At 41.8% G+C, this 22,775-nt stretch overlaps 1 protein-coding gene across 2 annotated transcripts; it reads right to left on the bottom strand.

The window, feature by feature from the left end:
• Positions 1-772: 772 nt before the first annotated feature.
• On the bottom strand, positions 773-22,466 carry mtmr7a (myotubularin related protein 7a). Of its 2 annotated transcripts, none has more exons than XM_041904095.2 (14): positions 22,283-22,466; positions 21,644-21,766; positions 15,754-15,916; positions 14,870-15,027; positions 14,057-14,185; positions 9,127-9,261; positions 8,680-8,812; positions 6,589-6,698; positions 6,356-6,481; positions 5,592-5,641; positions 5,174-5,374; positions 2,541-2,675; positions 2,240-2,366; positions 773-2,084 (listed from the first exon to the last, which is right to left on the bottom strand). In XM_041904095.2, the coding sequence occupies exons 1-14, from the start codon at positions 22,304-22,306 to the stop codon at positions 1,731-1,733; spliced, it is 1,968 nt and encodes a 655-aa protein (XP_041760029.2). In that variant the 5' UTR covers positions 22,307-22,466; the 3' UTR covers positions 773-1,730. The 2 variants fall into 2 exon arrangements, with proteins under 2 accessions (XP_041760029.2, XP_041760030.2); XM_041904096.2 differs by having other exon boundaries at positions 2,010-2,099.
• Between the last annotated feature and the right edge of the window lie 309 nt (positions 22,467-22,775).

The following is a 22,775-nucleotide window of genomic DNA, read 5'->3' as shown; positions in this document are numbered from 1 at the left end:
TCATATGGATCTCCCAGCTATTCATCCTTATCCAAAACACATATCCTGTCTGCATTACACTCATTATCCACTTCAATTTGAGACAATTTCCTTTTTGTTCCATTCCTCAACACTAGTGTTTTCCATTAATCTTCCCCAACCTTACTTGACGCGCTTTGTTTCAAACTCGACATCCATTTCCATTTCTGCTGACCAGTTGAGCCCCAGTCCCCACGGCACTACACCCACTCAAGGCAAGCTACCACTAGTTTGCATAGGTTAATGATCGCTACAATTAAATATATTATTAATAAAAAAACTCCAAAAATGGATGTACCAATCCTAGATTTCCCCTTTAACAATACTCCTCTTACTAATGTTGCGTTCCGAGTGGAAAGGTGGTAATTACCATTTGGAGATGCATTCACGTGCTTTGAATTAATTGAGAAACGCCGATTGGCTAACGGCCAACAAGTTGCGTCAACCATAAACTAAAAGTACAGCTATCATGCTTGTAAACAAATTATAATGTTCAAAAACCATATTAATAGATTGCTTTTTATAAATGTTTTGTTGCTACATTTAATTGCCGAAAATGCTGTTATCGAGGTAATTTGCTTAGTAGGTGAGTTCAGAGGTCAGCATGTGGGAGAAATCAGAGCTCAGAGATGATAGACAAGTTTCCCACTAGTAATTACGAGTTGGAGGGGTGTTCAAGTGGATTTTTCCCAGACGTATTTGGTAAATACCACCTTCCCACTTGGTTACGAATGCAGCATAAGCACACAGAAAATATCAATCCAAAACTTTATTTCAAAGATATGCAACTTTCAACTTTCATTAATATACTATTTTTTTTAACAAGGTAAGACAAAAGTCTTAATTCCAAGAATGTTCAATCTTTATTTAATGCACAAGTCCTCCTAAACCTTTAGTGGTATTTTCTAGTGAACTTTTAACGCAATCAAATAAATCCATTTACAAATTAATTAAATAAAAATAAATATTTATGTTGTAATATACCTTTGAAATAGGATATAGATTGTAGGACATATTATGTATATTCTTTATACAAATAAAACAACACGCAATGCTTATAATAGCAGTAGATATTATTCCATGAGACAATCAGTACCTGTGCTTTGACAGTGAGATCTAAGCTGTTTGAACAGACTTGTGATCATTCTGTTGGGTGTGATGCACAAAGCTCCTCTCCTCCCCTAGTAACAACATACCAATATCTCCACATGCTACAATCTGCTGGGTTGGTTCAGTAGCTTCGTGAGTTACAGCATGCACAACGAGCCCAGTGGACCAGATGGACTGGCGTTGGTTATAAAACTACACTACCCGATTTAGAAGAGGTTTACTGCATAAGTATAAGGACAGATTTGATATCATGTTTTGGTTTACAGTGCACATGAAAGATTTTTAGTCCAAATGTAATTGTTAAATATATTATTATCATATTGGACATTTGCATAAATACATAACATTAAATATTTTGTTTCGTTGTAAAGCCTCTGACGAAATCCATTCATTGTTGTAGCTAACTTCTTAAGTATGGAATACCATAAACCACATGAAAAGCAAAAACTCTACACAAATAACACACATACAGATCCATATTGTTCTCAACTCATTTCACTGGCTTATCATTCCCAACAGTTAGTCAGTTTATAATGGCCATTGCACAATTGCCCATTAAAGCGCACCTCTCTTCCATCTGACAACATTAATGTCACTATTGCTCAGGCAGCAGAGTAGGCTGCCTCATCGGGGTCCTTGGCACTGTCCTCACTTGGCGGGGAGCTGAGGTCTGCTATGCCCGACTCCTGGTCATCACTGTTGGTGGAGAGGTCTGTGTCGGAGCGTTTGCGGCGCTCCCCTGGTCGGGGGAGGATCAGGAGCCTGCTCTCTGGCCCCGTCTGCTGGCAGGGTGATGAAGTGAGGAAGCCTCCCAGTCCGCTGTAGTCCCCTGGGGTGTTGGCCAAACTCAGGCAGCTGTCTGAGGGGGGAGAGGCCCACACCGCATGGCTCCTATCCAACGTGTTTGTTTTCACCTGGATGCTCTTCCCCTGCTCCTTCTCCAACATGGCTATTTTCTACAGTAGATAACACTACATAATATTAGAAAAAAAACTAAAACAAGAACAGTAACTTCAATCAAATGGCCCTGGTCAAAAGTAGTACATGAAATAGGGAATGAGGTGTGATTTGGGACACAGCCTATATCATCAGCCCTCCTGTCCTGCCTTACCTCCTCATGGGAGACAAGCTGCTCCTCCAGCTGCTGTGTCTCCTCTCTGACGGCCATCAGGTAGTCTATCACAGACTGGCGAGGATGCATGCCTCTGTCAAAACGGTTGTATAGGGCCCTCCAGAACCTACAACACACACACACACACACACACACACACACACACACACACACACACACACACACACACACACACACACACACACACACACACACACATAAATTATACCTATTCACTATTCAATACAGTTGAGAGAAATAGTGGAGAAATATTACTTGTCCTTAAATATGCACAACCTACTTAAAACAGTAGGGGGCGGTAAGTGGGCGCAGAACCCCCTGAGTCTGGATGTGGTCAGGTCTGTACAGGGGGTTGATGTAGTCAGTCCTGTTCTCCCACAAGTAGGTCCACAGAGAATGGCTCTTCTCCTGAAGCCTGACAACACAAAAACACATCTCACATGTCAACCTTAGCCACAAACATCACACACGTCAACTACAGTCACAATCATCACACATGTCACATTTCAGCTCAACACAAAACACACCACACATGTCAACCAGTGGAGGCTCCTCAGAGGAGGAAGGGGAGGACCATCCTCCTCAGTGAATTTCATAAAAATAAAAATAGTGAAACATTACAAAAGTCATCCTTTTTTAGATAAAACCAAATAATTGATTAAAAAACACTGTTTCGCAAAGAAGGTCTACAGTAGCCTCAACAGCGCTCTGTAGGGTAGCACCATGCTGTGGCCGGAGGACAGCTAGTTTCCATCCTCCTCTGGGTACATTGACTTCAATACAAAACCAAGGAGGCTCGTGGTTCTCACCCCCTTCCCTAGACTTACACGGTAATTATGACATCATCCGGAGGACGTCCTCCAACCTATCAGAGCTCTTGCAGCATGAACTGACATGTTGTCCACCCAATCAAAGGATCAGAGAATTAATCTAGTACTGAAAGCACAAGCTACAGCTACCTAGCACTGCAGTACATAAACTGTGGTGAGTAGTTGACTCAAAGAGAGAGAAAGACAATAGTTGAACAGTTTTGAACAAATTAATTTCTTCAAAAATGAAGGAGAAGCAAGAGAGAGAGAGAGAGAGAGAGAGAGAGCGAGAGCTACACTCTTAGCAAAAAATAGCCTAAAAGGGTTCTTCGGCTGTCCCCATAGGATAACCCTTTGAATAACCGTTTTTGGTTTCAGGTAGAACCTTTTTTGTTCCAGGTAGAACCCTTTTGGTTACAGGTAGAACCCTATTGGGTTCCAGGTAGAACCTTTTCCCCAGAGGGTTCTACATGGAACACAAAATAGTTCTACCTGTAACCAAAAATGGTTCTCCTATAGGGATAGCCGAATAACCTTTTAGTTTTAGTTTAGCTATATTTCTTATTTTTTTCACTTTCACTTACTCCGGCTCAAACAGAGAGTGATGCTATGTTACCTAGCTGGCTATGGCTATCCAACACTGGAACTCTTCCAAGTCAAGGTAAGCTTTTGGCTTTATTAATTTACTGCCACCAGGGCATGCCGGTGTAACTGCTAAACTGCTTGCTAACTGTACACTGTACTGCATGATTGTAGTGGGTTTACTAACGCGTTAGTTCTAGTAGCTATGTTGACTTGACGTTAGCTAATATGGTGACAACGGTATAGCGGTCATTCATAGGCTAGATTGTATCAACCTCATGATGGGTATAGGGAAAATTTGAGTATGATGTAGTAGCCTAAACTTATCGATGTTACATTGAGCAGGGTGAATGGAATATGAATGACAGTCATCCAATATGCTGTAATAGAGATAAGGCCATGCTCATAAAAATGGCACCGACAGCCACTGATGTCAACTACAGCTCAACACAAAACGTAACATTCCAAAATGAAAGAAAGAATGCGTGTGTCAATTCCTGCTCTCTTTTGTCAGGTCTGACCGAACCTGTTTATGTCTCTTGTATTGGCTAGTCAAATAGGCATATTTGTTTAAATCTGTGCCTCATGTTAGGTGAATTTTAACACTATGGAGATTGACACCAATTAAACTGAAATAATAAGCAAAAAAGCCTTAACATTTCAGTAAATAGTTTAGATTAGTTATGTGTGAAGTCACAATCAGTTTCAACAATTCAAGACAAGGAACGGCAAAATGACAGACTTAGGTTATTACCTAAGATCCGACTTGTCCTTCTAGTTATTACCTATGATCCGACTTGTCCTTCTGGTTATTACCTAAGCTCCGCCCTCTCCTTCTGGTTATTACCTAAGCTCCGCCCTCTCCTTCTGGTTATTACCTAAGATCCGACCTCTCCTTCTGGTTATTACCTAAGCTCCGCCCTGTCCTTCTGGTTATTACCTAAGATCCGACTTCTCCTTCTGGTTATTACCTAAGCTCCGCCCTCTCCTTCTGGTTATTACCTAAGATCCGACCTCTCCTTCTGGTTATTACCTAAGCTCCGCCATCTTCTTCTGGTTATCACCTAAGCTCTCCTTCTAGTTATTACCTAAGCTCCGCCCTCTCCTTCTGGTTATGACCTAAGATCCGACCTTTCCTTCTGGTTATCACCTAAGCTTCAACCTCTCCTTCTGGTTATTACCTAAGCTCCGCCCTCTCCTTCTGGTTATGACCTAAGCTCCTACCTCTCCTTCTGGTTATTACCTAAGCTCCGCCCTCTCCTTCTGGTTATGACCTAAGCTCCGACCTTTCCTTCTGGTTATTACCTAAGCTCCGACCTCTCCTTCTGGTTATTACCTAAGCTCTACCCTCTCCTTCTGGTTATGACCTAAGCTCCGACCTTTCCTTCTGGTTATTACCTAAGCTCCGCCCTCTCCTTCTGGTTATGACCTAAGCTCCGACCTTTCCTTCTGGTTATTACCTAAGCTCCGCCCTCTCCTTCTGGTTATTACCCAAGCTCTACCCTCTCCTTCTGGTTATTACCTAAGCTCCGTCCTCTCCTTCTGGTTATTGCCTATGAAGTTTCCGTACTGGCAGGAGTATATGTGGTTGTGGATGGTGATGAGGAACCTCTCGTTGTACTCAAAGGCACAGGGGAACTGCTCCGACAGCTGCCACACACACTCCAGGAACTGCTCTATGACCGGGGACACCTCCTTGGGGTCTCCATCCAGGTGGTTGTATCTGAGGAGACAGGGTAACATGGCATATGGAATCAGTCAGAGCCAGCGTCCCAAATGGCACCCTATTCCCTATATAGTGTACAACTTATGACTAGGGCCCATAGGGTGTCGTATGGGCATAGCAATGCACTATACGGAATAGGGTGCCATTTGGAACGATCATCATTCTGTCATTAAAGGAAATAATTATATCTGCACGAAAACACAACAGTTCACACCTGTGAGAGAACTTGTGTCCAAAGGAGACCCAGTCTCTTTCAATGAGAACCTGAATACAGGGGAATAAAACATGATTTACTTATGCATGAGGATGCCAGAAGGTGTTATTTGTATATAACTTGTGTCTAAACCTGTTTCATCACTTTCATCTTTGTTTCACCGCTTACACTTGGACAGTAAAGAGTACACATATTAGAGAGAGAGAGAGACAGTTTGTACTATGAGAGAGCTTGAACTTCCTCACCCAATGTGTGGGGTGGTTTTCTACTAAGTCTCAAGATGATTGTAAGAAGTCGGGCTTTCTGTCGCAGTAACTTTTTTCCATGGAGATGCCTTTTGGCAGAAACCCAGTCAGACAGAGCAAATCCTCATGATCAAAGAATCCAGAACCATAAGCACAGCACGGACCTACTTACATTACCGTCCAAGAGGACGTGATCAACTACAATCACACAGTAATTGAACAGCGTGTCAAAATCAATGTGCTTACATGTCAATATAAATGTGAAAACCCTAAACATAGCCAGAAACGAAAGCAAAAGGAATGTTCTTCATTTCAAATGACACTTATTGAGCGCTAGTGGGTACTAGGTAATAGAGGCTTTAAAGATGAATCACTAGAAACCTGCTGATCATGTGTTAAGAGTCTGTATGATATCATAGTTAGGGTAATTATTTATATGAATATGACATACATGAACCTATACACTATACACTAGTGAATATGCAGATACCCTGCTCAGAGAGACAGTAGGGGATGTACCATGAGTCCTTTGAGAGTCCTGTAGTAGGGGTCCAGGAGCACGGAGGCCACAGAGCACACCTGAGCAGTACGATCCCAACCGTCTGAGCAGTGGACCAAGACACTGACGCCCTCCTCTGCAACGGCCTACACATGCAAGCACGCACACAGACACGAGAGAGAGAGACTGAGAAACAATAAGTTAAGTGTAGCACTGAGACAGACAGAGGGGATTATCGTCCAGACAGACTAACCTTGGCGATGAAGATGCCAGCGTCCAGGACAGCTTTGATGTGTTTCAGCCAGCCTGAGCTCTCCAGACCCTCCAGGAACTCTGACATGGTGGGGGACCATGCCTCACTCACTGCAGGGGAAAACACACTGGGGTCAGTGGTAGACACGAATAGGGTTGCAAATTCCAGTAACTTCCCCATAATTGCCAGGTTTTCTAGAAGTCCTGGTTGGAGGATTCCTGCTTATTCCTTCATGATTCCAGGAACCGGGATTTCTGGAAAACGTCGAAATTTTGGGAAACTTCCTGGAGTTTTATAACCCTAGACATGGCCAATACCATAGATTATATGAACATTTCTTTTCTTGCTTTCCAGCAAACTATACTCTAAACTATACTGTTTTAAAGCTTCTGTTTGTTTGTTGCAATATACTTAGATATAAAACATCTGCTATTGCACAACGTATTTACTGTAAATGAAAAACGAAGAATGCATGATGAAGTACAGCATGAGAAATGTAGGCCACATTTATGTTTAGAAAATAGATCAGTTTTCTGCCCAATATGATGTTGTCACTCTTGAGTCAATATTGAGACAGGCCATTTGACACAGGACATGGCTTTAAATATTGAGACAGGCCATTTGACACAGGACATGGCTTTAAATATTGAGACAGGCCATTTGACACAGGACATGGCTTTAAATATTGAGACAGGCCATTTGACACAGGACATGGCTTTAAATATTGAGACAGGCCATTTGACACAGGACATGGCTTTAAATATTGAGACAGGCCATTTGACACAGGACATGGCTTTAAATATTGAGACAGAAGACAGGCAACTAAATACAGACCCATTTCTGCAGCATACAGCTTAATGCATTACATTACTTGTTTTCCTTGAAAACATACAGTGTATAACATTCCATTTTCAATCTGAAAGTTTAAGGTCAATATTTCCAAGTCCTTTCAGTTGTGACAAAGTGACAAAAGAACATTTCCAGAGTTTCTCCAGAGTTGGCAGCTCGGTTAATGAAAGAGAGTTGTCAAATAAACACTAATATTTTCAATTATCATTTGTAGATTTGCCAACTCCCTACAAAAACATCCATCTCTCCACACGGCTATTAAGAGTTGACAGAGGTATACAGAGGGGTGGGTTGACAGATGTGTTCACGTGTGTATCTATGTGTGTGTGTGTGTGTGTGTGTTTGACCCTGAGCACTGTACTTCCAGACAACATTAGTGCACTGACTCGTGAGCCCACCTGAAGTGTGACTCTGCGCCAGGCAGCCAGGCAGCTGGAGCCAGCAGGTGAATGGGTTCAGTTAACCTTGGTTTTACAGCACAGGCTAATTTCCGGGAAACTATTGTTCTCTGAAGAATAATGAAAAAAATGGGTTGAACTGACATAGCTATCTACTGCACTGCCATGCGATCTGTTGCAGGATAAAGCCTCTCTCTGGCATTCTTCAGAACCCGTAGACTCCCTTGTGTTTCCAGGGGGCAAGGAGTTATCACAGCTAAGGCCAGATATTATTTTTCATACGCTAAATCACATCATTCTCACGCCCTCCGTCTCCCTCTTAAGGGGAAAAAGGTCCCAAATCGGCCGCTCCAGGAAACAAAAATAGTTTGCAGATGAAATCCAGATGGATTCAATGTCTTCCTGGCCCCGCAAATTACCCAAAAACGCTTCTATGGGTCTACCTAAGTCCTGATTGCAGAGCAGAGCAGTCTGCATTGCTGCATATGAAAGACACAGGGGTGGCAGGGGACCTGGTATCCTGATTCCACTTAAAGAGAATAAAGTGGGATCACATTGGAGGGAGCAAGACTAATCCAGTCTGGAACTGTATTGGGTTTAATCAAGTTGAGAGACAGTAGACAAAACAAACCTGTGGCTGTGAGTGAATATTACTTTGGCATTCTCTGAAATCAAGCTCTCAGTGATGTACTGAACAACACTGACATTGGCTTTTATGGCTCAACAAGGACTAGTGAGCCACAGAGTGATAGCTGGCTGGCTGACTGTTGAGTATTCATATGGTTGCAATGTAAGATGATCTGCTACAGGCCTCCAACACTGTGGGAGGTGACCCGATTCATACCTTCTAGCATTTTCTGGAGGCTGTTCCTCATCACGTGGATGTTCTCAATGCCTATGAACTGAAACTTGATGTTGGAGTAGTTGTCTTCATTTTCATAGCCTTTCCCTGCAGCTCGGTTTGCCATTGCATTCAGCTGGAAAGACATACAGTATAATCAAAGAGAAATCCTCAGAGAGACATGACTTTTAAAAACTAGATGGAGCAAGACTTCCACATGTTAAAGTTAGGAGGAGGGTTGCCCCTGTTTTTGTACATGTTGTGCATGTTCTGAAAAGCATGAAGCCAGGCATTTAATGTGAGCTTGCCCAGCTGACACCAGGCCCAAGATGAGCCCCTGGCCCCAGGGCCCAGCTGGCAAAATGCTGCATTGAAAAACAAAGCTCCACCTGAAGATACAGAATAGATGTTATTGACCGACTTCCATTGGCCCTGTGGCCAGGGGCTCACCTTGGGCCTGGTGTCCACCACATACATGAAGTCACTACAGGGGTTGGACCTCACGATGGCCTCCAGCATCTGCTCATCCTCTAGGCAGCGGGCACTGAAGCCAGACAGGGGCTGACTGCTACGACAGATGGCAGCCTGGGTAGGGGGTAGGAGGGAGAGACCTTACTCTAAAAACAAGACAATATACTATACAGTGGCCCTGTTGTACTATACAGTTAGAATAATGACATATTCATATTTCTAGGACAGAAACCTACATTTACCATAGTGATTATGTCTTGGCGTAATACATCAACTGCACAATTTCATAATTTTGTATGAGGCATGGGGGAGATTGTGCCAGAGACCTCTGTATGGTTCCCAGAGCGACTTGTCCCCCACAGATCATACAAACAGAGCAGCAGAGAGAACAGAGCCACATCTGAACACACTGAGCCCTGAACCCTGGGAATCTGACCTCACACATAAAACACTCTAACCCAGGCTGCAATATGAACTTCATATAGAGACTGGTCCTCACTGTCCTACTGCAATATGAACTTCATATAGAGACTGGTCCTCACTGTTCTACTGCAATTTGAACTTCATATAGAGACTGGTCCTCACTGTCCTACTGCAATATGAACTTCACATAGAGACTGGTCCTCACTGTCCTACTGCAATATGAACTTCACATAGAGACTGGTCCTCACTGTCCAACTGCAATATGAACTTCATATAGAGACTGGTCCTCACTGTCCTACTGCAATATGAACTTCACATAGAGACTGGTCCTCACTGTCCAACTGCAATATGAACTTCATATAGAGACTGGTCCTCACTGTCCTACTGCAATTGAACTTCACATAGAGACTGGTCCTCACTGTCCTACTGCAATATGAACTTCATATAGAGACTGGTCCTCACTGTCCAACTGCAATATGAACTTCACATAGAGACTGGTCCTCACTGTCCTACTGCAATATGAACTTCATATAGAGACTGGTCCTCACTGTCCAACTGCAATATGAACTTCACATAGAGACTGGTCCTCACTGTCCAACTGCAATATGAACTTCATATAGAGACTGGTCCTCGCTGTTCTACTGCAATATGAACTTTACATAGAGACTGGTCCTCACAGTCCTACTGCATTTTACATTTTAGTCATTTAGCAGACGCTCTTATCCAGAGCGACTTACAGTTAGTGAGCGCATACATTTTTCATACCGGCCCCCCATGGGAATCGAACCCACAAACCTGGCGTTGCAAGCGCCATGCTCTACCAACTGAGCTACAGGAGGGCTACTGGAGGGCTACTGCAATATGAACTTCATATAGAGACTGGTCCTCACTGTTCTACTATACATACACAGGCACACATATGTAGCAGTCATCAGTCGTGTGCAGAGATTGAAGCTGGTTGTAGGCCTAATTCACTCTGCCCTTACTCTGGTCTCTAGGGTGGGTCACACATGGGCTGCATCCCAAATAGCACCATATTGGGCCCTGGTCAAAAGTAGTGTGCTATATAGGGAATAGGGTGCCATTTGGGGCACACACATGCTCTCATACCATACTTCATTTCAGTGCATTGAAAAGAAAATATAAATGAATCAGAGGGGAGCCCTGGGTTTCCTTGGGAAGTGAAGCCTGTGCCAGAAAAGCCCAGCCCTGTCTGAACTAGATACTGCTAGAAGCCTGGCCTGAACCTTATCACATCATAGATACTGCTAGGAGCCTGGCCTGAACCTTATCACATCCATATATACTGCTAGGAGCCTGGCCTGAACCTTATCACAGTGATATATACTGCTAGGGGCCTGAACCTTATCACAGTGATATATACTGCTAGGAGCCTGACCTGAACCTTATCACATCCATATATACTGCTAGGGGCCTGGCCTGAACCTTATCACAGCCATATATACTGCTAGGAGCCTGGCCTGAACCTTATCACATCATAGATACTGATAGGAGCCTGACCTGAACCTTATCACAGCCATATATACTGCTAGGAGCCTGACCTGAACCTTATCGCATCTTATCACATCATAGATACTGCTAGGAGCCTGGCCTGAACCTTATCACAGTGATATATACTGCTAGGAGCCTGACCTGAACCTTATCACATCCATATATACTGCTAGGAGCCTGGCCTGAACCTTATCACAGCCATATATACTGCTAGGAGCCTGACCTGAAACTTATCACATCATAGATACTGATAGGAGCCTGACCTGAACCTTATCACAGCCATATATACTGCTAGGAGCCTGGCCTGAACCTTATCACAGCCATATATACTGCTAGGAGCCTGACCTGAACCTTATCACATCATAGATACTGCTAGGAGCCTGACCTGAACCTTATCACAGCCATATATAATGCTACGAGCCTGGCCTGAACCTTATCACAGCCATAAATACTGCTAGGAGCCTGGCCTGAACCTTATCACAGCAATATATACTGCTAGAAGTCTAGCCTGAACCTTATCACAGCCATATATACTGCTAGGAGCCTGGCCTGAACCTTATCACAGCCATATATACTGCTAGGAGGTTGGTGGCACCTTAATTGGGGAGGACGGGCTCATGGTAATGGCTGGAGCGGAATAAGTGGAATGGTATCAAATACATCAAACATATGGTTTCCATGTTTTTGATGCCATTCCATTCGATCGTTCCAGCTATTATTATGAGCCTTCTTTCCCTCAACAGCCTCCACTGCATACTGCTAGACGCATGACCTGAAGCTTATCACAAGCAATGGGCCTGGTTAAGGAGTGGTCGATGACCTCCCTGAGGAGCAATGGGCCTGGCTAAGTAAGTATTATAACAGTTCAGAGAGCAGAGCTGGACTGAGCTCCTGCTCAGTATTCAGTATGGCCAGAGGATATGCATGGTCATCCCACACTCACTCACACACTGGGACTCGCAAAGGCCTCTCTGGCCAGCAGAACAACGTCTTCAATGGAACTGAAAATGGCATAACATGACTTGGGATTACTAAGCACTTCTGTAGTTTTTCTGATGTACAAGAGTTATCAACAACATTTTTGCAGACACTCTTATCCACCTGAGACACACTGGACTTTTCCTGGTTAAATAAAGTTCAGCAAAAATAAAATAGGAATATTCCAGCAGCACATCACAGAATTGTGTATATATATATATATACTACCGTTCAAAAGTTTGGGGTCACTTAGAAATGTCCTTGTTTTCCATGAAAACATACATGAAATGAGTTTGAATAGGAAATATAGCAAAATGCATAGGAAATGTAGTCATTGACAAGGTTAGAAATCATGATTTTTAATAGAAATAATAATTGTGTCCTTCAAACTTTGCTTTCGTCAAAGAATCCTCCATTTGCAGCAATTACAGCCTTGCAGACCTTTGGCATTCTAGTTGTCGATTTGTTGAGGTAATCTGAAGAGATTTCACCCCATACTTCCTGAAGCACCTCCCACAAGTTGGATTGGCTTGATGGGCACTTCTTACGTACCATACGGTCAAGCTGCTCCCACAACAGCTCAATAGGGTTGAGATCTGGTGACTGTGCTGGCCACTCCATTATAGACAGAATACCAGCTGACTGCTTCTTCCCTAAATAGTTATTGCATAGTTTGGAGCTGTGCTTTGGGTCATTGTCCTGTTGTAGGAGGAAATTGGCTCCAATCAAGCGCCGTCCACAGGGTATGGCATGGCGTTGCAAAATGGAGTGATAGCCTTCCTTCTTCAAGATCCCTTTTACCCTGTATAAATCTCCCACTTTACCACCACCAAAGCACCCCCAGACCATCACATTGCCTCTACCATGCTTGACAGATGGCATCAAGCACTCCACCAGCATATTTTCATTTGGTCTGCGTCTCACAAATGTTCTTCTTTGTGATCCGAACACCTCAAACTTCGATTTGTCTGTCCATAACACTTTTTTCCAATCTTCCTCTGTCCAGTGTCTGTGTTCTTTTGCCCATCTTAATCTTTTCTTTTTATTGGCCAGTCTGAGATATGGCTTTTTCTTTGCAACTCTGCCTAGAAGGTCAGCATCCCGGAGTCGCCTCTTCACTGTTGACGTTGAGACTGGTGTTTTGTGGGTACTATTTAATGAAGCTGCCAGTTGAGGACCTGTGAGGTGTCTGTTTCTCAAACTAGACACTCTAATGTATTTGTCCTCTTGCTCAGTTGTGCACCAGAGCCTCCCACTCCTCTTTCTATTCTGGTTAGAGCAAGTTTGCGCTGTTCTGTGAAGGGAGTAGTACGAGATCTTCAGTTTCTTGGCAATTTCTCGCATGGAATAGCCTTCATTTCTCAGAACAAGAAAAGACTGAAGAGTTTCAGAAGAAAGTTATTTGTTTCTGGCCATTTTGAGCCTGTAATCGAACCCACAATTGCTGATGCTCCAGATACTCAATTAGTCTCAAGAAGGCCAGTTTTATTGCTTCTTTAATTAGCACACACAGTTTTCAGCTGTGCTAACATAATTGCAAAAGGGTTTTCTAAGGATCAATTAGCCTTTTAAAATGATAAACTTGGATTAGCAAACACAACGTGCCATTGGAACACAGGACTGATGGTTGCTGATAATGGGCCTCTGTACGCCTATGTAGATATTCCATTAAAAATCAGCCGTTTCCAGCTACAATAGCCATTTACAATATTAACAATGTCTACACTGTATTTGTTATCAATTAATTTGTTATTTTAATGGACAATAAAATTGCTTTTCTTTCGAAAACAAGGACATTTCTAAGTGACCCCAAACTTTTGAATGGTAATATATATATATATATATATATATAGAGAGAGAGAGAGAGAGAGAGAGAGAGAGAGAGAGAGAGAGAGAGAGAGAGAGAGAGAGAGAGATGAGAGAGAGCGAGAATGAGGTAGAAACATGTATTAAAATATGTGGGGGCTGTTGTTTTGAGAGAGCTGTCAAGACTCACATGGTTTTCTTTGCAGTAGTATGACAACGTGGGAAATCGACCTCGGCTTCGGAATTTGGAACTCCCAACGATGACTGGGTGGGTGGCTGATTTTGGCACATACAGGTCAGCAGGATAAGTGTCACTCAACTGTTGGAAAATGACAATACATTCACCATTCATGCAGTGATACTGTTTGCACATAGTATTTTGACTATCTAGGTCAGAGATAGGCAACTTTGATGGGGATGGAGGCCACAAAACATCTGAACTCATCATGAGGGGCCGCAGTGGCTTGTGGGTCTGCGTACCCACATCCATACCCACACATGCAGTCAGAGCCGGCCCTAGCCTTTTGGGGGCCCTAAGTGAAATTTTGTTGGACAACAATTGGATGACATAGTACACAATTGGATGATGTAGTACACAAAAAACAGGGACCAGTTTTGGCTCGTGAGCACCATTTTGAAAACTACTGGCTGAAATTATGCAAAAGTTTGAGAGTGCATTTAATATGATATCTGAGTGAGAGTGACTTACAAAATCAACGTGGGCTACCCGGTCCGTAATTCGACCATGATTACTACAAGTTTCGATAGCTGGCTAAACTAACTTACCAATCTAACAAATGCTAACTGACATTAGCTAATTGAGTGACTGTCAGTGACTGACATAAGAAGATAAAAATTACTGATGCACAACCAAATGTTGAAATTTCACCTTGTGTATTCTACTATTCTAACTCTCAACAGTATATTGAGACCCCAACTGAGTTCCTAAAAAAATTGTCAATTGGTCTCCTTGTAGGGTAATATGTCCATCTTGCGTACAGACCTTGTAGTCGCGGTTAACTGGGGATAGATTCCAGAGGTGGTTGGGAACGCCCATTCTACTGTACTCAGCCTTGAGGTTGAGAAAGTCCCAGGCCTGTCCTCTCGCCTCATTGTCACTATTAGCATGAAAGGAGAAGCAGTACAGCTCCGCATATCGCTCTGCAAGACAAAACACAACAGGAATAACAACACTGACTTAGCTAGGTTCTTTCAGGTAACATTTTAACCATTTAGCAGACGCTCTTATCCAGAGCGACTTACAGTAGTGAGTGCATACATTTTCATACTAGTCCCCCGTGGGAATCGAACCCACAACTCTGGCGTTGCAACCGCCATGCTCTACCAACTGAGCTACATGGGAGGAGGGGTATGATCAGCAGTTGATTGATTTGAAAAGATCATGTAGCACTCACGTTTACATAACGTCGTATAATACAACACAACAAGATATCGTTGTGCAACACAACAAGATATCGTTATGGAACAAAACAAGACATCGTTATGGAACAAGATATCGTTATGGAACAAAACAAGATAACCTTATGGAACACAAGAAGATATCGTAATGGAAGAAAACAAGACATCGTTATGGAACAAGATATCGTTATGGAACAAAATAAGATAACCTTATGGAACACAACAAGATATCATTATGGAACAAAACAAGATATCATTATGGAACAAAACAAGATATCATTATGGAACAAAACAAGATATTGTTATGGAACAAAACAAGATATCATTATGGAACAAAACAAGATAACCTTATGGAACACAACAACATATCATTATGGAACACAACAAGATATCGTTATGGAACAAAACAAGATATCATTATGGAACAAAACAAGATAGCGTTATGGTTATTTCCATGTCAGCGTGCACCTGGTCTGGAGAGGCGCAGCAGGGAGATGTGCACGTCATGGCAGTCCCTCTCCTGGGGGATGATAAACTGTAGGGCCTGGTAGTTCTTACAATGGATGAGCAGAGGACTTCCTGTGGTGGTTGTAGCTTGTTTCTCCACACTGCACACTAAACTGTGCAGAACCTAGAGGGGTGAAGACAGCAGAGAACACAAGGCTCAGTAACCCCTTTCATCTTATGAAGGCACAATATAGCCCAATATTGGACTAAAGGAGCCTAACGTTATTCCTTATAGTCCAAGGACCTTAGATGTTCTGTTTAAAGGGTGAAGTGGCTCTGGAAGCCAAAACAACCAAATACTCCATCTAATTGTGAATCGATTCTCAATTGTGATACGGTTCTAGAAACATAAAGCCCTCTACTTTCATATCACATCTAAATAAGTATACAGTTACTGTACACTGTTTTAACCGGCTTTATCACAGTTGCAGCCGACAGTATTTTTCAGTGACAACACGTTTCTGGTGTCCGTCTTCCGTTCACACACAGGTGTTCGGAGACACAGATAGCTAATTAGCACAGGTAGTCCACTCTGTCTTCTGTCTGTTTTCTGTAAACAAGCGCTGTAAGGGACAGATCACAATTTACTGGAGGGGAGGGGTGGTCCAAAATAGGGGAGGGTTGTCAAACTTTTTGTTTTGTTTTGGGGAGGGTTGTGTGGTTTTTTATTGGGCACAGGGGAGGGTTGTGTGGTTTTCCCTGGTTTACATTCGCTCTGTTACAGATTTTACTATATAATTTCTTCCATCCTAGCCACATTTCCTAATCTGCTTGCATGCTCCTCCCCTATATCAAGGTGTTTTGAAACGTCCCTTATGCACTACGCTTTTCCGTGCGCTAACTATACCACACAGGTCAATATACTGTAGTCTACCAGTATAACGGTCTATCCTGCCCTCTATCCACCATTCATAGTGACAATAGTGGTAGGTGGATTGTTTGTCCAGATCTGCAATAGGCTAACTAGCAATCATACCACACATAAAAACATTCAAACCTGCATTCATTTTCAATATGAATCCACAAATAGGTATAACTGATATGCAGCGGAGAGGCCAGGTGCGTCATTGTGCATGAAAGAACAGTGAAGACATCAGACACATAGCTAAAAAAAATGATTTTGTTTAGGGACAATATAATTATCCTACCTAGACTAGCCTACAACACCACAATGCAATGAATAATTGCATTATTGTGTTCAAGTGAGTACAACATTCTAGCCAACTCTAGGCTGCAGTGAAAATGTCATTTGAATAACTGCGCAACAGCCCTGTGATTTGAATGTTTCATTCCATTTGGATCAGTTGTGGGTCTACTCTCGACTGTTTATAAGGTCTAGAAAGGCACAGTAGCAGGCCAGTCCGGCTGAATTTTGACTTCTGATACTGAGATGTGCTGTCTGGTGTGGATCATCATTCTCCCAAGTCGTCCTATAATAATGTGGCCACATGTGTTACCGACATACTGTATGCTCCCCTCAAAATGGCTTGACATTAACCAGGTTTCCATCCAACCTTTTTAAAGTAGCCTACATGTCTGATAAAAAAATGTCACCACATTATGGGAAAGCATGCAGTTTATAAAGCTACAGATGAAATAAGTTATGATGAACTTCACAGGGTGGTGAAAGTGCACAGTCATGAGGTTGATGCTCCTTTCAATAAATATCAAGGTTCTTATTCTGGTGACATGATGATTGATGCTTGGCTGCCATTTGACAAATAATACCACACTTTTGTCCTTAATAATCTCATCATGTAGTAGGCTATACCTCCACTGTATCTGCAACCTGTTGACTAGAGTGCACGTGCCAATACCAGAGTGGGAACATTTGCTATACCTACGCAACATTTTTTGTGACAAAACCATCAGTACGCCTAGAGTTGAAAATGTGATGGAAACCCATTTAACTTGTATTTTTTATTGGGTACATGGGAATTTAATGCAGGCTAATGTGCAACTCCCTATTCAGGTAGGATGCAATTTTGGAACGTACATTTATTTATAATCATTTGTTTTAACATTATTATTATTATTGTATATCATTGTTATTACTGTAAGCCTATTTATTAATCGAAACCAGTTCTTTAAATATGCAAAATCAGTTTTGTTTAATTCTGCTGTGACAAATTAAATTCGATCTGTCTTTTTAATCGTGTGCTCCGTATTTAGTTTAAGATAGATTATAAGTAGGTCTGTTGTCAAATAAATAACATTAGCCTATTTCTTTCATTTGTTGGGTATGATAGGCACTTGCCATTGTTGATAATTGCTGCAATATAGCCTGTTCAAAACTTTTGTGAAGGTTTAAACCAGTTCGCAAGTGTTTTGTTTCATTCTGTTGAGCCATTTTCTTTGGACAAATTAAATTCCAACTGTAATGCTGTGTTTGCCGCAATATAACAGCCTGCTCATATTTTTCCTTTCATTTCCTTTTGATATTACCCTAATAAAGTTTAGAAACTTTTGTGAAGGTTTGGTGTGTTGTGGATATTATTAAGCTTTAGCTTCTGCAAGCATATGATATAAAGGCAGTGTGCACCAGCGCTCCAACTGATTCTGACAGTTGAACTTGAGGTGAGGAAGAATGTTTCAGGCCTACCAGAGTTACTCCTATAATGTAACAATATAATGCTTATTTATATACAAAATATTCAGCTACATTTTAAAAAACGAATTAGCCTCCTTCTGTACATCTATATCTGTGTAGCAGACGCAGTAGCCATCTGACATAAAGAAATGCATGTCGGTGTCGTAGCTGGCATATCTTATCTCCCTCTCTATCTCTCTGGCCTAAGCTTCTCTTCCACACCGATCTCGACAAACCATTTCTGTATGGACCTCGCTTTGTGAATGGGGGCATTGTGTGTTTTGGGTCATTGTCCTGTTGAAAAACAAATGATAGTCCCACTAAGCGCAAACCAGATGGGATGGCGTATCGCTGCAGAATGCTGTGGTAGCCATGCTGGTTAAGTGTGCCTTGAATTCTAAATATATCACAGACAGTGTCACCAGCAAAGCACCCCCACACCATAACAGCTCCTCCTCCATGCTTCACGGTGGGAACCACACATGCGGAGATCGTCCGTTCACCTACTCTGCGTCTCACAAAGACACGGCGGTTGGAACAAAAAATCTCAAATTTGGACTCAGACCAAAGGACAGATTTCCACCGGTCTAATGTCCATTGCTCATGTTTCTTGGCCCAAGCAAATGTCTTCTTCTTAATGGTGTCCTTTAGTAGTGGTTTCTTTGCAGCAATTCGACCATGAAGGCCTGATTCACGCAGTCTCCTCTGAACAGTTGATGTTGAGATGTGTCTGTTACTTGAACTCTGTGAAGCATTTATTTGGGCTGCAATCTGAGGTCCAGTTAACTCTAATGAACTTATCATCCGCAGCAGAAGTAACTCTGGGTCTTCCTTTCCTGTGGCGGTCCTCATGAGAGCCAGTTTCATCATAGCGATTGATGGTTTTTGAACAGCACTTGAAGAAACTTTCAAAGTTCTTGAAATGTTCTGTATTGACTGACCTTCATGTCTTAAAGTAATGATGGACTTGGTCTTTGACCAAATAGGGCTATCTTCTGTATACCACCCCTACATTGTCACAACACAACTGATTGGCTCAAACGCATTAAGAAGGAAATAAATTCCACAAATTAACTTTTAACAAGGCACACCTGTTAATTGAAATGCATTCCAGGTGACTACCTCATGAATCTGGTTGAGAGAATGCCAAGAGTGTTCAAAGCTGTCATCAAGGCAAAGGGTGGCTACTTTGAAGAATCTCAAATATAAAATATATTTTGATTTGTTTAACACTTTTTGGGTTACTCCATGATTCCATATGTGTTATTTCATAGTTTTGATTTATTCACTATTATTCTACAAGTCTATAGCCATATGCATGCAATGCCGTGATGCATTTAGTGATCAAATCTACAATAGCTGAACCATGAGGTGGACAATTATTGATTTAGGAACGTAGCCTAAATACCAATAAAAAAAAATGAAAGTCGAATCTGAATGCATATGAATGTCCAGTAAATTTCTCAAACGTCTGGTAAATTAAAATCTTCCTGGTCAGGTTGCACTTCGCAATGTTTTCTAAAGGAAACACTGAAATGGGCATGTGTCTATGCAGATTTTAGAATACATTTGAGAAAATATGTTACAATTGGATGGAAACCTAGCTATTGACACTCTAAAGACCCTGGCAAGTGTGTAGTCCAGTGTCACTTTATGCCTGCACATCATGGTTCACCAGCAGCCTCTAACATCTACAGAATAAGATACAGACTAGGGTTTAATCTTTTCCTGGTATTTTACAAATGTTCTATCCTGAGAATAATCCCCTTTCTCCCGGGTAACGCAGTATTTTCCGCCCAAATCGGAAGTGTCATTCTAAAGCATATAAAGCATTTTCATATGTCTGGATTTGATTAGAGCTTTGATCGACATGAAAAGTCACACTAAATACATTTTATGAGCCCTACATTAAAGATATTTTATGAGCCCAAGCACAAAAAAGCACAAATGATTGTGCTGTTATCCAATACATAGCCTATGATATAGGCTACCGCACATTACGCACGACAGAAAAACATAAAAGCCCATAGATGAGGCTATGTTAACAAATAAGGTGACCACCTAAAGCCAGATGGAGATGTGTAAATTAGACGTGCATTCAGTCCTTATATTACTGCAGCATAGGCTGCACAATGGAAATAAGTCCCTGACTTTATTGCGCAATCCCGGTCACTTGTAACATTATTTGTGTATATATATATATATAGAGAGAGAGATTTCTTTTACTGACAAATAAAATAAATCAATCCAAACTGTGCAGAGGCAATTTGGTGAATGGAAAGAGACATCTGTTACAAAACACCAACAAGTTTAATGACATTGAGAGATTGTCAAACCAAGCCTTCGATACTGGGTAGGCCTACAAGGTAGAGAGGGATGTGTTTTCTGTTTGTCCAGATTAAGTCTATTTATTGTTGTGTTGAAAACGCAAAACATGTCGGTATGTTTTTTTTATTGGTTGTGTGGTGCATTGGCACAGAACACTGTTGGTGGAGAATTTGTTGCATATATTTATTATAAATTATAAATATGGCATCAAAGTGTTGAAAATCTAATTTCTCCCTACTGATCATTGTCTGCAACCGGCTCTGATCGTGAAGTAATGAAACAGGTGGTCGGCGAACCCTCAAACTTATGGCCCGTAGCTCTGCGTGGCATCGACTGTGCCACAAAAGCAAAGTAGATATCCATATTTATAAATACATGGTTGCTACAGTTATTGTTATTTGTGGTCGTAAAACATTATTTTGCGTTCATTCTATGAGGGGGGAGGGTGCTCAATTTATTTTACAGTACAAGGTGAGGGTCATGTGAAAATATGTTTTATGTTGGGGAGGGGGGTGCTTTTTCTTTATGACCCCCCCCCCTCCAGTAAAATCCCTAACATGGAAATATGGCGGTGTGAACCCTAAACCTAACCCTATTAATGTGTAGGAAATTAACCTTTTGTTTTTTGAAAATTATTTCTCACCGTTATGAAAGATTCGCTCATTGTTTCCAAAACCGCACCGCAAGCGATGCGCGTTAACGTTCAGTGCCGGCGTGGGGGCTCTTAACAAAACTCCCCCGGTCAGAAGCTACTATGCTCAATAGCAGCTAAAGCTAGTTAGCGTCTATGAATGTGGTAGCCACAATAGTGCTGCCAATGTGATACTATTGTATTGGCCAAACCAAAATGATGCAGGACCGGGACTTCAACATTTCATAATGTATTGTTGCGGAAGGTTACATCAGAAATCGTATCAGACTGGAGCTGCCTACCCATGTTTCTGTTCGTATCTCAGTCTCATTCTCCACAAAGATGGTGTGAGTGGCTGTCAGGTACAAAGTGCCCACCGAGGCTCTTCTGGTGGAGATTCTGTCAATCAGTCTGACTTTCTCAACCTTGGGACAGGACAGATGGATTAAAATAAACACACTATGGAGAAATGGAACATGCATAACATAGGCCTATCTCTTTAATATTTAATATCTAATCATTTTAATAGGACTACAATGAGTCTTGTTTTGAACACTATAAAGAAATCAAGCATATGTGGTTTGCCGACATAGGCGACGACAGTTGAGTTTCTCATGGTCAATAAAATATCAGATTACATGCAATATTAAATTGTTATTACACACTGATAAAATATTGGCCAGTCAGCAGAGTAGGGAACACTGTGGGGTGAACGGCAGCTACAGCATACGTGGCCACATTTGACAGTCCTCTTCCCCTTATTATAACAAATCATGTCGTTTATAGTGGTTCCAGTCTTACTGATATATAATGTAATACAATATGTATTTCTAACAGTTACTATGGGCTAAGAGGCAAATACAATGTGTAAATCTGAAAAAGCGAGGCCGGGTGCAATAAATTGACAATTGCAGTATTCATTCGTGCAGAATACGGGTTACCTTAGGCAGTCGGATGTGCTCCATCACTGTGGAACGTAACAGCCAAGATGACTACAATTCACTGAATAGGCGACAATATTACACTACACTAAATTGGCGGATTAGTATTATTTCATGTCGCATTTAACGCATTTAATACTCAGCTATACTCAGCCATGGTCTTCTTCCTCCAGCGGTGCAGCCTATGAATATGGCTCTGCATGGTCCTAAAGCCCCTTCCACACTTTATGGCAACAAAAAGTTCCAATGAATAGAAATATGGCTATAATCACAATCCATTTCGGAATACATTGTAGGGTATTGTAATGTTAATGTCAACCTGTTGTTAGGTATGCCCAGGGTTAAAGGGGCAATTTGCTGTTATTACATCCATTTTTGGACATAAATTAATTATATGTACCCATTGTTTCTTGAAGAATATAACTTATAAATGCCTCATGAGCTTAGTTAAACTGTCGTACCCCATCAGAACCCACAATATAAGTTTGTGTTA

Source organism: Coregonus clupeaformis, chromosome 2 (assembly GCF_020615455.1).
Source record: "Coregonus clupeaformis isolate EN_2021a chromosome 2, ASM2061545v1, whole genome shotgun sequence".
Classification (NCBI taxonomy): Eukaryota; Metazoa; Chordata; class Actinopteri; order Salmoniformes; family Salmonidae; genus Coregonus; species Coregonus clupeaformis.
Note: the sequence above shows the minus strand (reverse complement) of the source record. Positions and strands in the feature narration are given on the sequence as shown.